Here is a 12,500-nt window from a genome sequence, read left to right as displayed (position 1 = left end):
TCACGTGTGTTGTTTGATTTCTTTGCATATATATATATATATATATATATATATATATATATCGATAATTTTTTTTTTCTTTTTTTGTGACAGTTGCAAGCAGGATTCGAACCCGCTGTACTCGGCCATCCGTAAATTACCTAACCACTAGACCACAGAGACTATTAAATCCTTGAAACCTGGAATCGAACTGACTCCCGAGGGAAGGAAGATCACTTATTACGGTGATCCGAAATTCCTGTTTTACTCAAGGACCAGCCCACCAGTGGTATGGGGTAAGGGCCGGGTCGAATCCCTTTCACGCTTATCGCCATTGTAACTATGAGAGTAATTCGCTAATAGCAGCGACATCAAACCGATAATTTTTTTTGTGACAGTTGCATGCAGGATTCGAACCCGCTGTACTCGGCCATCCGTAAATTACCTTCCCAGTGCCCTAACCTAACCCGGCCCTTACCCCATACCACTGGTGGGCTGGTCCTTGAGTAAAACAGGAATTTCGGATCACCGTAATAAGTGATCTTCCTTCCCTCGGGAATCAGTTCGATTCCAGGTTTCAAGGATTTTATAGTCTCTGTGGTCTAGTGGTTAGGGCACTGGGAAGGTAATTTACGGATGGCCGAGTACAGCGGGTTCGAATCCTGCATGCACCTGTCACAAAAAAATTATCGGTTTGATGTCGCTGCTATTAGCGAATTACTCTCATAGTTATAATGGCGATAAGCGTGAAAGGGATTCGACCCGGCCCTTACCCCATACCACTGGTGGGCTGGTCCTTGAGTAAAACAGGAATTTCGGATCACCGTAATAAGTGATCTTCCTTCCCTCAGGAATCAGTTCGAAATATTTATCCTTTACGGAATGGGTTAAGATGCTTCCTCACAGCTGTGTTGATGTTTACATTCGCGTTGACGTCAACACGTAAACAACTTCACTATGCATGGCTTGCCGGTGTAGTGGTTAGTGTCTCAGACTAACACACTAAAGTACCGAGTTCGTGCCACGTTCGCGGTATAAAAATATTTCATTCATATTGCAATGGGATATGTGTGTGTGTGTGTGTGTGTGTGTGTGTGTGTGTGTGTGTGTGTGTGTGTGTGTGTGTGTGTGTGTGTGTGTGTGTGTGTGTGTGTTTACCTAGTATCTTACGGGAAAGTGAGCTATGCTCGTGGTGTTCTATCTTTGTATCTCAGTGTCCAGTTTGCTCTAACATTCGTGTATGATTTTTGCACACACTATTATTTCGTCCAGTCTGTTCCAGACGCCCACTGCTCTGTGTAGAAAGCTGTTTTTTCAGGTTAATTGTATTTACTTAGTTTTGTGTGCGTGTGTGCGTGTGAGAGAGAGAGAGAGAGAGAGAGAGAGAGAGAGAGAGAGAGAGAGAGAGAGAGAGAGAGAGAGAAACACGGCATCACTCTCAGATAGCCCTATACGAGCACTAAGTTCTCATCCATGATGAAAACAGCTGCCGATCTCGAATCAAGCCAAGCACATGATCCAAGGCTTTGGTGAGCGAATCACATGCATACAATTTAAGATACAAGTTACACAATAGGTATTACTAAGTTTTCGTGAACCAAGAATGCACACGAAAGAAACGTACAGAAACGTGTGTCCGCACGTGCCCCAAGGTCCATATAATGACCTTGACGCGCCCCACCCATTTTATGGTCTTGAATGTGATCGACATGTGATCGACATTTGTTATCTTCCTGGATGAACGCTCTCTCTCTTTCTCTCGCGCGCGCACGTGTGTGTTTATGCGTGTGTATGTATGTGTCCTGGGTGAAAGATACCTACATGAATGAAATCGCTTAATGGCCACGGGAATAACTGGATATGTAACACCCGATACCGTTTAAGCGCCTCCTAGCAGGAACTTCAGCGGGAGACAACGCATCACGGGCCAATCTGCTCACTGGCACACTATACATATTTTGTTCTGGCTAAAGGATGAAGATTTTACTCCGTTCGGAGAGAGGGAGTGCACGACATGTAGGGTCAAAGAGAGTAGGAGCTCCACTCTAGCTTGGCGCCCTCTCATTTATATATATATATATATATATATATACTTTATATATATATATATATATATATATATATATATATATATATATACCAGTGTTAATAGTAATGATGATGATAATAATAATAATAATAATAATAATAATAATAATAATAATAATAATAATAATAACAACAATAATAATAATTAGAATAACAATAACAACAACAATAATAATAATAACAATAATAATAATAATAATAATAATAATAATAATAATAATAATAATAATAATAATGATAATAATAATATTAATAATAATATGCTGACGAGAAATCCTTTGCTATATTACAAAGTTGATAATCATCTTAGGACAGAGTGATTTTTTTTTCTTCAGATTCCTCACATTATGTAGGAATGTTTAATTTGTATCAGGAGGCCATGGCCACCCTTAAATTCTTGTCATAGTTCCCTGAGGGGTCAGGGACCCCAGGTTGGGAACCTTTGGACAATATCGTTCCGACGAGGTCATACTCGGGCATAAACCCACCACACATACTATATATATATATATATATATATATATATATATATATATATATATATATATATATATATATATATATATATATATTCACATATATTGTATATATATATATATATAATATATATATATATATCACATATATTGTATATTATATGTAATATATCTATATATTGATATATATATATATATATATCATATATATATATATATATATATACATAATATATATATATATATATATATACAGTATATATATAAATACTTCGGAATAACTTAAGCAATTTGGCGTGTACATTATCACTTTACGAGCATATTTTTCAATTTTTATTTTTATATACAAGTGATCTTGGATCTATAAAACAACTTAATAAAAATCGCGAATAACTTGTACGTCAATGTAAATAATATATACAACAAACATAATGTTTGGAATCAATAAATTTCCAAAAATTCTAACATTCGCAATGAAAATTACTCCCAAAAATATAAAAGAATATTGAAAGTCTTTCTGGTGTCTACGAATTCCCTACATTATCGGAACACTGTGATCAGGATATTAGAAACTCCAGTCGTAGAATTTCATAATTAAGGGAAGTACCTGTACACAGAGATCAAGCAGAAGTTATCCCCTTCTATCCTACATGTTTTTTTATGAGCGAGGTATAAAAAGATCCAATACAACAGAAAAGTAAAATTATAGACTAAAGAAGGATGACGTCACGAGGTTGTCCAGGACTCGACTCTTATGACGCCACTTCATTAGAAATTTGGTCTCTCTCTCTCTCTCTCTCTCTCTCTCTCTCTCTCTCTCTCTTTCAAAGAGGCCCAAGAAAGAGAACGTCTGCAAGGGAGGGCTCTTTTCAGAGGCTCAGCCAGTAGTCGCGAGGGCCACCTGAGGAGGTTCTGGAGTCATGCCAAATTAAATTGTGCGCGTGTGTAACACACACACACACACACACACACACACACACACACACACACACACATCTCCCCGCCCACGAGAGTTGGAGTAACGACCCGCAGCGTAGCGATACTGAAATTATTTCAGCCCTCGGCGGGATTCAAACCCGGACCGCCGTAGTGGTAGGCGGGAACTCTACCTGTGCGTGTAATATATATATATATATATATATATATATATATATATATATACATATATATATATATATGTTAATATATATATATATATATATATACATATATATATATATATATATATATATATATATATATATATATGTTTGTGTGTGTGTGTGTGTGTGTGTGTGTGTGTGTGTGTGTGTGTGTGTGTGTGTGTGTGTCGATGCATTCCTTTTATGATATTGTTTTAATTAATTTACTCTGGCTAACGCCGGTTTAAGTAATCAACTCGAGGACGGACCTCGTCCTGAGCGAGGTCTGGACTTGTGTTCGATTCCGACATTCACCTGCCACTTTGACTTTGGGAACAGGTGGCGACAGACATTATTTACTGTTTAGAGCCCCCCTCAGTGGGACTATCTTCTTCCCGGGACAATGGCGCTGGATGCAAGTGAAAGGGAAAATGGGACTCTAATGAAGAGAGATGCTATACCTGAAGAATGGTTCTAAAGACAAAGAAAAGGTACAACAAATAAACACATATATACATTATCAAACGAACGAATATACAAGCATGTACATGATAGACAACAAGGTTGCATTGACGATGACAACATTGGTAATTGCTGTCCTTCTCCGTAAGTACAGAACATGGAGTTCGATACATACTGTTTTTTTTTTTTTTTTTTTTTTGCTTCGCCATGCAGTACTGTAGTACTTTCTCACTAACAATATAGTATGATTGATGAGTGTATGCAAAACCCATCGACAACTGCATGTTCAACAAAATACTGAAGGAATACTGTGCGTACTTGTACCTTGGAACCTTAGTTTTACTTAAACAGTACTCCGGGAATTCACAGGTGTCAAATTATCGACAACAAGCGCATCTGACACAATGCGATTTTACGACATTAAATATCAAATAATTCTTTTCACTCATCATCACATTAAGACATTCCTTCTCAAAACAAAATTATTGTCTCAAATATCACAAAGGCACATTCAATACATAAGGGAAAATTAAATAATCCGAGTGTTCGGAATTCCCAGAGTCGGTTGGGCATCCTAAGCCGCTACCAAACTCACGTGTTCGAACGAGCGCGACTTCACTTGTACCTTCCACGGCGGCAGTTACAACCAGACTGTGGCCACGCGTGGTATGTGCGGTGTATCCAACTCGGCTTCAGGAGGCGGAACCATCCCAACATTCTGTCGGCAACAAGGAAAGGGGGTGGGTGTGGGGGGTTCTACCTGTTGCTCCAGCTCTTTGCCTTGCTATGCATTATGCAAATGAAAATAATATTCATTCTCATAAGGTTCCTTCCCAAACTTTGGTTACTTTAAGTTCTCACTACACGTTGGTTTGATGTTATTTAATTTAATCCAACCTTATTACATGAGTAAGTGTTCTCACCCATTAGCCTATTGATAAATAAAATACTATCAAATGTATGAAACTTATAGTTATTACATCAAAAACTGAACATTGAAATTATATAAATAAGGAAATATGCAAGAACTAGTTTACCAATAGAGTAGTTAACGACTTAGTAACCATGTAGTGAGCGTTGAAACTATCGGTTGTTTTATGAGGAGGTTAAGACAACTTTATCTCTGGGGATAGGGAATTTCTTAGTGTAGCCCTTATGGTCTCTTGCAGTCTCCTTTATTCGTATGTTCTTATGATTTCGCATAGTATGAATCAGGCATGTTTCCTCATTAATGCAATTGCTCTTACATATAAATACTACACTAGCTTACGCCACCTCAGAAGCAATATGGACGTCGTATACATTTGAATCTAGATTTATAACATTCATTTCCCATAATGCACAAGATGGCAGAACCTGTGACACACACACACACACACACACACACACACACACACACACATATATATATATATAATAATAATAATAATAATAATAATCGCATCGATACGGTCATCCAAGCCTGACCAACCATATAATTCATCTCTGTAAATATGTATTCAATTTTTGAGTATTTAATATTTCTATGGGCAGTAGATTTGTTGAAGTCACTCATATATATTCTTACCAGTGAAATTGCATGAACATAACACATTTAATACTAGCATGTCGTGTTTTTTTTTTTAGGAGGGATAATTCCACGTATGTGTGTTAATGTGTCTGTGTTTGCTTGCGTCCGTGCGTGTCAGTGTGTGTGTGTGTTTGCTTGCGTCCGTGCGTGTCAGTGTGTGTGTGTGTGTGTGTGATTCACTATGGTCTTGGATCACGTGTTGGACTCTTGATCGACAGCTATTACCCTCCCAGACGAGAGCTCATATATGACCGATCTATGGGGAATGCTGTGACCTTACACGCACACACACACCCCAACTCCCCGCCCACGAGAGTTGGAGGAACAAATCGCAGCGCAGTGATACTGAAATTATTTCAGCCCTGGGCGGGATTCGAACCCGAACCGCCGTAGTGACAGCCGGGAATTCTAACCACTGCGCCACCGCTATGTGTGTGTGTGTATTTACCTAGTTGTATTTACCTAGTTGTATTTTGCGGGAAGGGGAGCTATGCTCGTGTTGTCCCGCCATTGTATGTCTCAGTGTCTAGTTTGCTTTTAAACTCGTGAATGGTTTTTGCGCTTACTATTTCATTATCCAGTTTGTTCCAAGTGTCTAAAACTCTATGTGGAAAACTGTTTTTCTTCAGTTCTCTTCTATAGCTATGTTTTCTTAATTTCCTTCCATGTCCTCTTGTGTTTCTCTTGTCCCAGTTTAGTAATTCTTCTCTATCAAGTATCTCTGTGCCTTTCATGATTCTGTAGATGGTCAGTAGGTCTCCTCTCTCTCTTCTTTCCTCCAGTGTCGGTAGCTCCAGTTTAGCCAATCTCTCCTCGTATGATAGGTTTGCAAGTGCAGGTGCCATTTTTGTAGCTGCTCTTTGGATTCTTTCTATTTTCTTTGTTCTTTTTGGTACTGGGGGACCACAATGTCGCCGCATACTCTAGTCTAGGCCTTATCAATGTAACCAAATTTTTTTTTATCATGTCTTCGTCCAGGTAAGCAAAAGCCACTTTTATTGATCTTAGCAAGTTGTAGGTCTCCCCGACAATTTTGTTAATCTGTGTATCATAGGACAAGTCGTTTGTGATAATAACTCCCAAGTCTTTTTCGGATCCTACTTTCTTTACTTCCTTGGTTCCAATTGTATAATTTCTTGATATTCTGTTTTTGCTTTTTCCAAACTCCATTGTGCTACACTTCTTAGTATTAAAATCCACTTCCCATTTCTGACTCCAGTTCCATACGCTGTTCAGATCTTGCAGTGCTTCACAGTCCTTATCAGTTTCTACTTTCCTTAACAGTTTGGCGTCATCAGCAAAGAAGCTCGTGTAACAGTTAATGCCCTCGTCCATATCATTCATATAGATAGCAAACATTATTGGAGCCAGTACAGATCCTTGCGGTACTCCACTGATCACCTCTTTCCAATCTGAATATTTTTCTCTGAGTACTACTCTCATCTTTCTTCCAGTCAGGAAGTCCTCCATCCATTTTAGTAGGTTCCCTTGTATTCCTCCTATGTGTTCCAGTTTTTTTTAGTAGTTTTCTGTGTGGTACTTTGTCAAATGCTTTTTGCAAGTCTAGGAATGCACAATCAGCCCATCCGTTTCTTTCTTGCACTATGTCTATTAGTCTTGAGTAGAAGCATATCAAGTTTGTGGTGCATGATCTACCTTGTCTGAACCCGAATTGTCTTGGGTTTAATATGTTATCTTCCAGGTGTTTTACCCATCTATTCTTGATGATTTTCTCACAAATTTTGGCTATAGTGCTTGTTAGTGATACTGGTCTATAGTTGGTGGGTTCTTCCTTGTTTCCTCCTTTATATATTGGTACAATGTTAGCATTTTTCCAGTCATTAGGTATCTTTCCTTCCTTGAGTGAGCTATTTATTATGATGTGTATTTTATCCGTTAGCTCTTCTTTGCATTCTTTTAGAATCCAATTTGCAATTCCATCCGGGCCATGTGATTTTCTGACGTCCAGTTTTGATAGATGTTCTGATATTTCTTTTTGTGATGTAAATTCACTCATGTGGGGAGAATGTTTTGTTATTATCTACGTCCCAATTTTGTATTTTCTCTCTGGTGAAGACAGATTTAAAGTGGTTGTTCATGATTTCGGCCATCTCTAATTCTTCTGTGTATTCTATATTTCCTTGGCGTAGTTTCACTAGTTCCTGTTTGGTTTTAAGTTTACCATTTACATACCGGTAGAATAGCTTGGGCTGATCTTTGCATTTATCTATAATATCCTTCTCATGGTTCCTTTTCTCCTCTCTTCTCACATTAACATACTCATTTCTATAGTTTATATAAATTTGCCATTTGCTTTGTTTTTTGTCTTTTCTCCACCTTTTCCAAGCTTTGTCCCTTCTGTCTTTTGCCTCACTGCATCTTTTGTTGAACCAACATTTAATGTACTCTCTCGCTTTTGTCTTGGTACATGCCTGTTTACCCCTTCATTGTAATTAGCCAACAGTATGTTCCATTTCTCTTCCACTGTTGTCTCTTCCATATAGAGTTTTTCCCAGTTTGCATTCTGGAAGAACGTCTTTAGTTTTGCAAAGTCTGTTTTGTTGTACATCAATCTTCCTTTCCTATGCTTTTCGCTCCTCTTCATCTCTATTTCTTCCTTTAGTACAGTTTCGATGAGTACATGGTCACTCTTTCCAATTGGTGTCTTGTAGTGGACTTTGTCCACTATTTCAGGTTCCGTTGTAAATATTAAATCTAGTTTTGATGGCTCTTCATTGTTTCTGTACCCACTGGGTCATTGTGTACTCCATGGTCATGTCTAGCAGTACATTGCCCCACACATCATCTCCTCGTACTGTCATGTTGTCCCAACAAATTTCTTTGCAATTGAAGTCTCCCATAATTACTAGGTTACCCTTACCCATTAGTATCTCATTTAGTGATTTTCTTGTATCTTCTAGCATTTTTGTGTGTTCGTTTTCTTTCCAAGCATTCGTTCTTGGGGGCACATAGGTCACCACAAACTTTCTACTTTTCATATTCTTGCCTTCGACTTTTATCATGATCAGTTCAACATTACCTTTACCCTCTGTGTGTGTGTGTGTGTGTGTGTGTGTGTGTGTGTGTGTGTGTGTGTGTGTGTGTGTGTGCGTGCGTTGGGTTAAAACTAGTTTTATAACGTCTAGGTATTTGAAAGCAGTTCGCACATTATTCCACACACACACACACTTCTTTCTGTCTACGTTATTAATGTGGCTGTGTGATTGCTAACTGTCAGGTCATTTTCTTTTCATTTCTTTCTGCCTTCTTCAAGGACTCATTTCCTCATCTGTATGTGTTAATTGTCCTGTATTGGTTATCACCGTTTCTATCACTGTACTTGTAACACCGTAGGTCTAATATATTTTCAAGCTGATTGTACAAGATCCAGACTGCCTTCACAAACTCCGCTTCGAAAATTAATCGTATTAACAACCTTACCAATAGTCCGTGGTGAGATGCAAAGGTTGTATGACCACTCAGGGGTTAGAACGGTCTTGTAGAGGACCATAAACCCAAGCGCAAACTGAGACGCTGGCGACGTAGCACAGAGCAAAGGCAGATTTCCTGTTGCTGAATTGAAGTCCAGTTAGAACCTTTCTCTTCCTCGGAATGCTTCTAGTGAGAGAGAAGTTAAAATTGTACTTCAGTTCACCAACAGGAAGTTTGCCTTAACTCTGTGCTGCGTCGCACGTGTCGACTGCGTCTCAGCATGCACCTATGCTCAAGTCCAAACGCAAGCGATTTTGTTCAACCGAAGGAAACTGGGGGACCGAAGAGAGGCAGACACTAAAGCATGCTGTCACTACTACACAAATATAGCTTGATATATAAAACAGTTGCCTTATAACAAAAGCCGTTTTTTTTTTCAAATAAAAAAGTCGCATTTTCGGAAAAATATACATGCACAATTCATTTCACAATAATACTTACTTGTTGAGTCTCTTTATCCATAGAAGAGGATCACAGTGAATATTGATAAAAACAAATAAATTAATAATAAATGATGAATATATAATAGATATATGAGTGAATAAGTAAATAGACAAATAAATGAGAAAATAGATAAATGAATGAAACGACCGCTTGTGTTGGCCCCAGCACACCCGTAGTTACGACACTTTTGTGCCGATCGCCCGTCGATCACTGTATTTCTTCACCAGTTTCATCCACCTTCACCTCCCCTCCACCTCCGCCTTCACCACCAACGCCATCTCCAAGATCGATTAATATTCAAGTAGAGTAGGGATTCTCTCAGTTTAATCAAATTAACTGATGGCTGCCAGATAAGTATAAAACCAAAGAAATCTCGATGTTGATGGGATAATACCGCATGTTGAGCGATGTACTTCAGATATGTTGTTTGAATTAAGACAGACAATTTTATTCAGCAAAGGATGCCACTTACCCGTAACTGGTTATATTGTATAGATATTTCATTCTGTGTCTGTCGCCTAACCATTCCATTCGTAGAATGCCCCGTCTTTTGGGAAAGCGACACTATTTTATCTATTTATTTATCATTTGTTTGGTTATTTGTTTATTTATCAATATATCATTTATTTAACTATATATTGATTTATTCATTCAATCATTTACTTATCTTTATCTACATATGTATTTATTCATTTATCTATCTGCTTCTGTTGTTTTGTTTGCTTTTTTGTCCATTTGTAGGAGGGTCTCTGTTAATAGATATGTTATCACATTTTCCAAACGGATTTCCCGGTGCCAGCACACACACACACACACTCTCTCTCTCTCTCTCTCTCTCTCTCTCTCTCTCTCTCTCTCTCTCTCTCTCTCTCTCTCTCTCTCTCTCACACACACACACACACACACACACACACACACACACACACACACACACGGCCCGGTGGCGGATTGGTAAGGCACTGGCCTCACAAGCCGGAGAACCGAGGTTCGATTCCCCGGCCGGGCGGAGACAAGTTGGGTTTGTCTCCTTTCACGTGTAGCCCCTGTTCACCTAGCAGCGAGTAGGTACGGGACGTTAGTCAAGGAGTTGTGTCCTTGCATTCCCGGTGTGTGGAGTGTGAGTGGTCTCAGACCTACCCAGAGATCTGCTAATAATGAGCTCTGAGCTCACTGCCGTAGGGTGGTGTCTGGCTGTCTCGAAAAGAGGCTGCAGCAGATCCGAGGTGAATACACACACACACACACACACACACACTAACTATTCCTCCGTCTCTGTCGTACAGCTCTCCACACCTGGGTAGAGGTCAAGGAGAGGTGTGATCAGAGATACCAGGACTAAAGTGGGCGGAGAAACCAAATGGCCAAATCCAAGTGATTTTCATATCTTATTGTGTAAGCTTATGCTAGTATTGAGTGCAGCGGAGATAAAACTGAGGAAACTGTAATAATCAACTATTGAGCTCGCCGACCTGGAGGATTTGGCCTGAGAGCCTGCTCTCTTTCTTTCTGCAAGCCCTGAAGGTGCCTCGGTTATACTATACATACCTCCCCTAGGGCCGTACCTTTACTGTTTTGGCCTAGTCCGGGGTGGGCAACCTTTGGCACGCGTGCAAAACCTGGAACACTTACGACAATTTGGAGCCATTATAGGAAGTGAAGAGAGAGGCCCCATACCCGTATGCAGGCTTTTTACTCCGCTGGCACACGAGAACATTTAGTATCGAAGATCTGGTTGATTTTGGCACCCACACTTAAAAAGGTTGCCCACCCCCGGCCTAGCGGTCAGTCTATGGAAAGGCATTGACCGCTAGCTGAGGACACGGCATACCACGCCCCTGCCAGATTACACTTATCCTCATCCTCGGGGTCAGAAAGACCACTCTATGTATTCTCCCCTATAGTAAGAACGTTTATGACGATAGTAGGACAATACCACCACTCATTTGTGATGCTACTAGTATCGCAGAATTAATATCGCCAAATTCTCTCTCGCTCTCTCGCTCTCTCTCTATCTATCTCTCTCTCTCTCTCTCTCTCTCTCTCTCTCTCTCTCTCTCTCTCTCTCTCTCTCTCTCTGCTCTTATCTGGAGATAATTGAACTACCTTCCTTGAATACGTACACCTATTCTTGTGTACAGCCACCGCTTATGTTGAAGTCACGAGACTGGAAAAAATAATTTTCTTTGCAGATAACGGCGCTCGAGACACACTCCATTCTTGACAGGAATTTTAACTGGTTTGAATGTCTGAACCGATTTTGTTACATTCTTGACTTTGCCACTAATGTGGGAAATCCCAGGCTTGGACTTTGAACAGGAAGTGTAGAGCTCTTGTAATTTATTATCAATATTATTATTATTATTATTATTATTATTATTATTGTTATTATTATCATCATCATCATCATCATCATCATCATCATCATCATCATCATCATCATCATTATTATTGTTATTATTATCATCATCATCATCATCATCATCATTATTATTATTATTATTATTATTATTATTATTATTATTATTATTATTATTATTATTATTATTTTATCTATAACTGGCAGGTGATGGGAATATTTACAATGGTTGGCTCTGGCTTGTTGAGGGCTTTGTCTTAAAACCAGGCCGGGTAAGCCAACTTCTTTATTTGGGATTTAATGAAGTCGAAAATTTTAAGGTTACCTGAGCATGTGGGCTTCCTGATTACGGTGAAAAAATATGCTAACACCAATTTTTTTGTATCGAAATATCCACAAATGGAATCTAATAACTCTCCTATTCTAATTTCAATATGACCTTCGGGACCAATTGATTCAACCCTTAGTAAAAATATCAAATAGTCCCCTCCCTCACCCCCGTCCCCTGTCAT

At 39.1% G+C, this 12,500-nt stretch overlaps 1 protein-coding gene across 4 annotated transcripts in view; it reads right to left on the bottom strand.

The window, feature by feature from the left end:
• LOC143021461 (uncharacterized) overlaps positions 1 to 9,808 on the bottom strand; it is a 67,522-nt gene extending 57,714 nt beyond the window's left edge. The window contains exons 1-2 of one of the 4 annotated variants that reach the window (XM_076178986.1): positions 9,630 to 9,648; positions 4,722 to 4,844 (exon numbers count right to left, since the gene is read on the bottom strand). Coding sequence is in view for 1 of the 4 variants with exons in the window: in XM_076178985.1 (XP_076035100.1) it covers positions 9,630 to 9,650 (21 nt within the window). In the remaining 3 variants the exon portion in view is untranslated. Of the gene's footprint in view, positions 1 to 4,721; positions 4,845 to 9,137; positions 9,276 to 9,629 lie in introns of those variants that run through there. The other 3 variants (XM_076178985.1, XM_076178990.1, XM_076178987.1) reach the window with 3 other exon arrangements.
• Between the last annotated feature and the right edge of the window lie 2,692 nt (positions 9,809 to 12,500).

The sequence above is a fragment of the Oratosquilla oratoria genome, chromosome 42, assembly GCF_046742065.1.
Source record: "Oratosquilla oratoria isolate Oo_2021 chromosome 42, ASM4674206v1, whole genome shotgun sequence".
In the NCBI taxonomy this organism is placed as follows: domain Eukaryota; kingdom Metazoa; phylum Arthropoda; class Malacostraca; order Stomatopoda; family Squillidae; genus Oratosquilla; species Oratosquilla oratoria.
The sequence above is the reverse complement of the archived record's forward strand: the minus strand, read 5'-3'. Positions and strand labels throughout refer to the sequence as shown.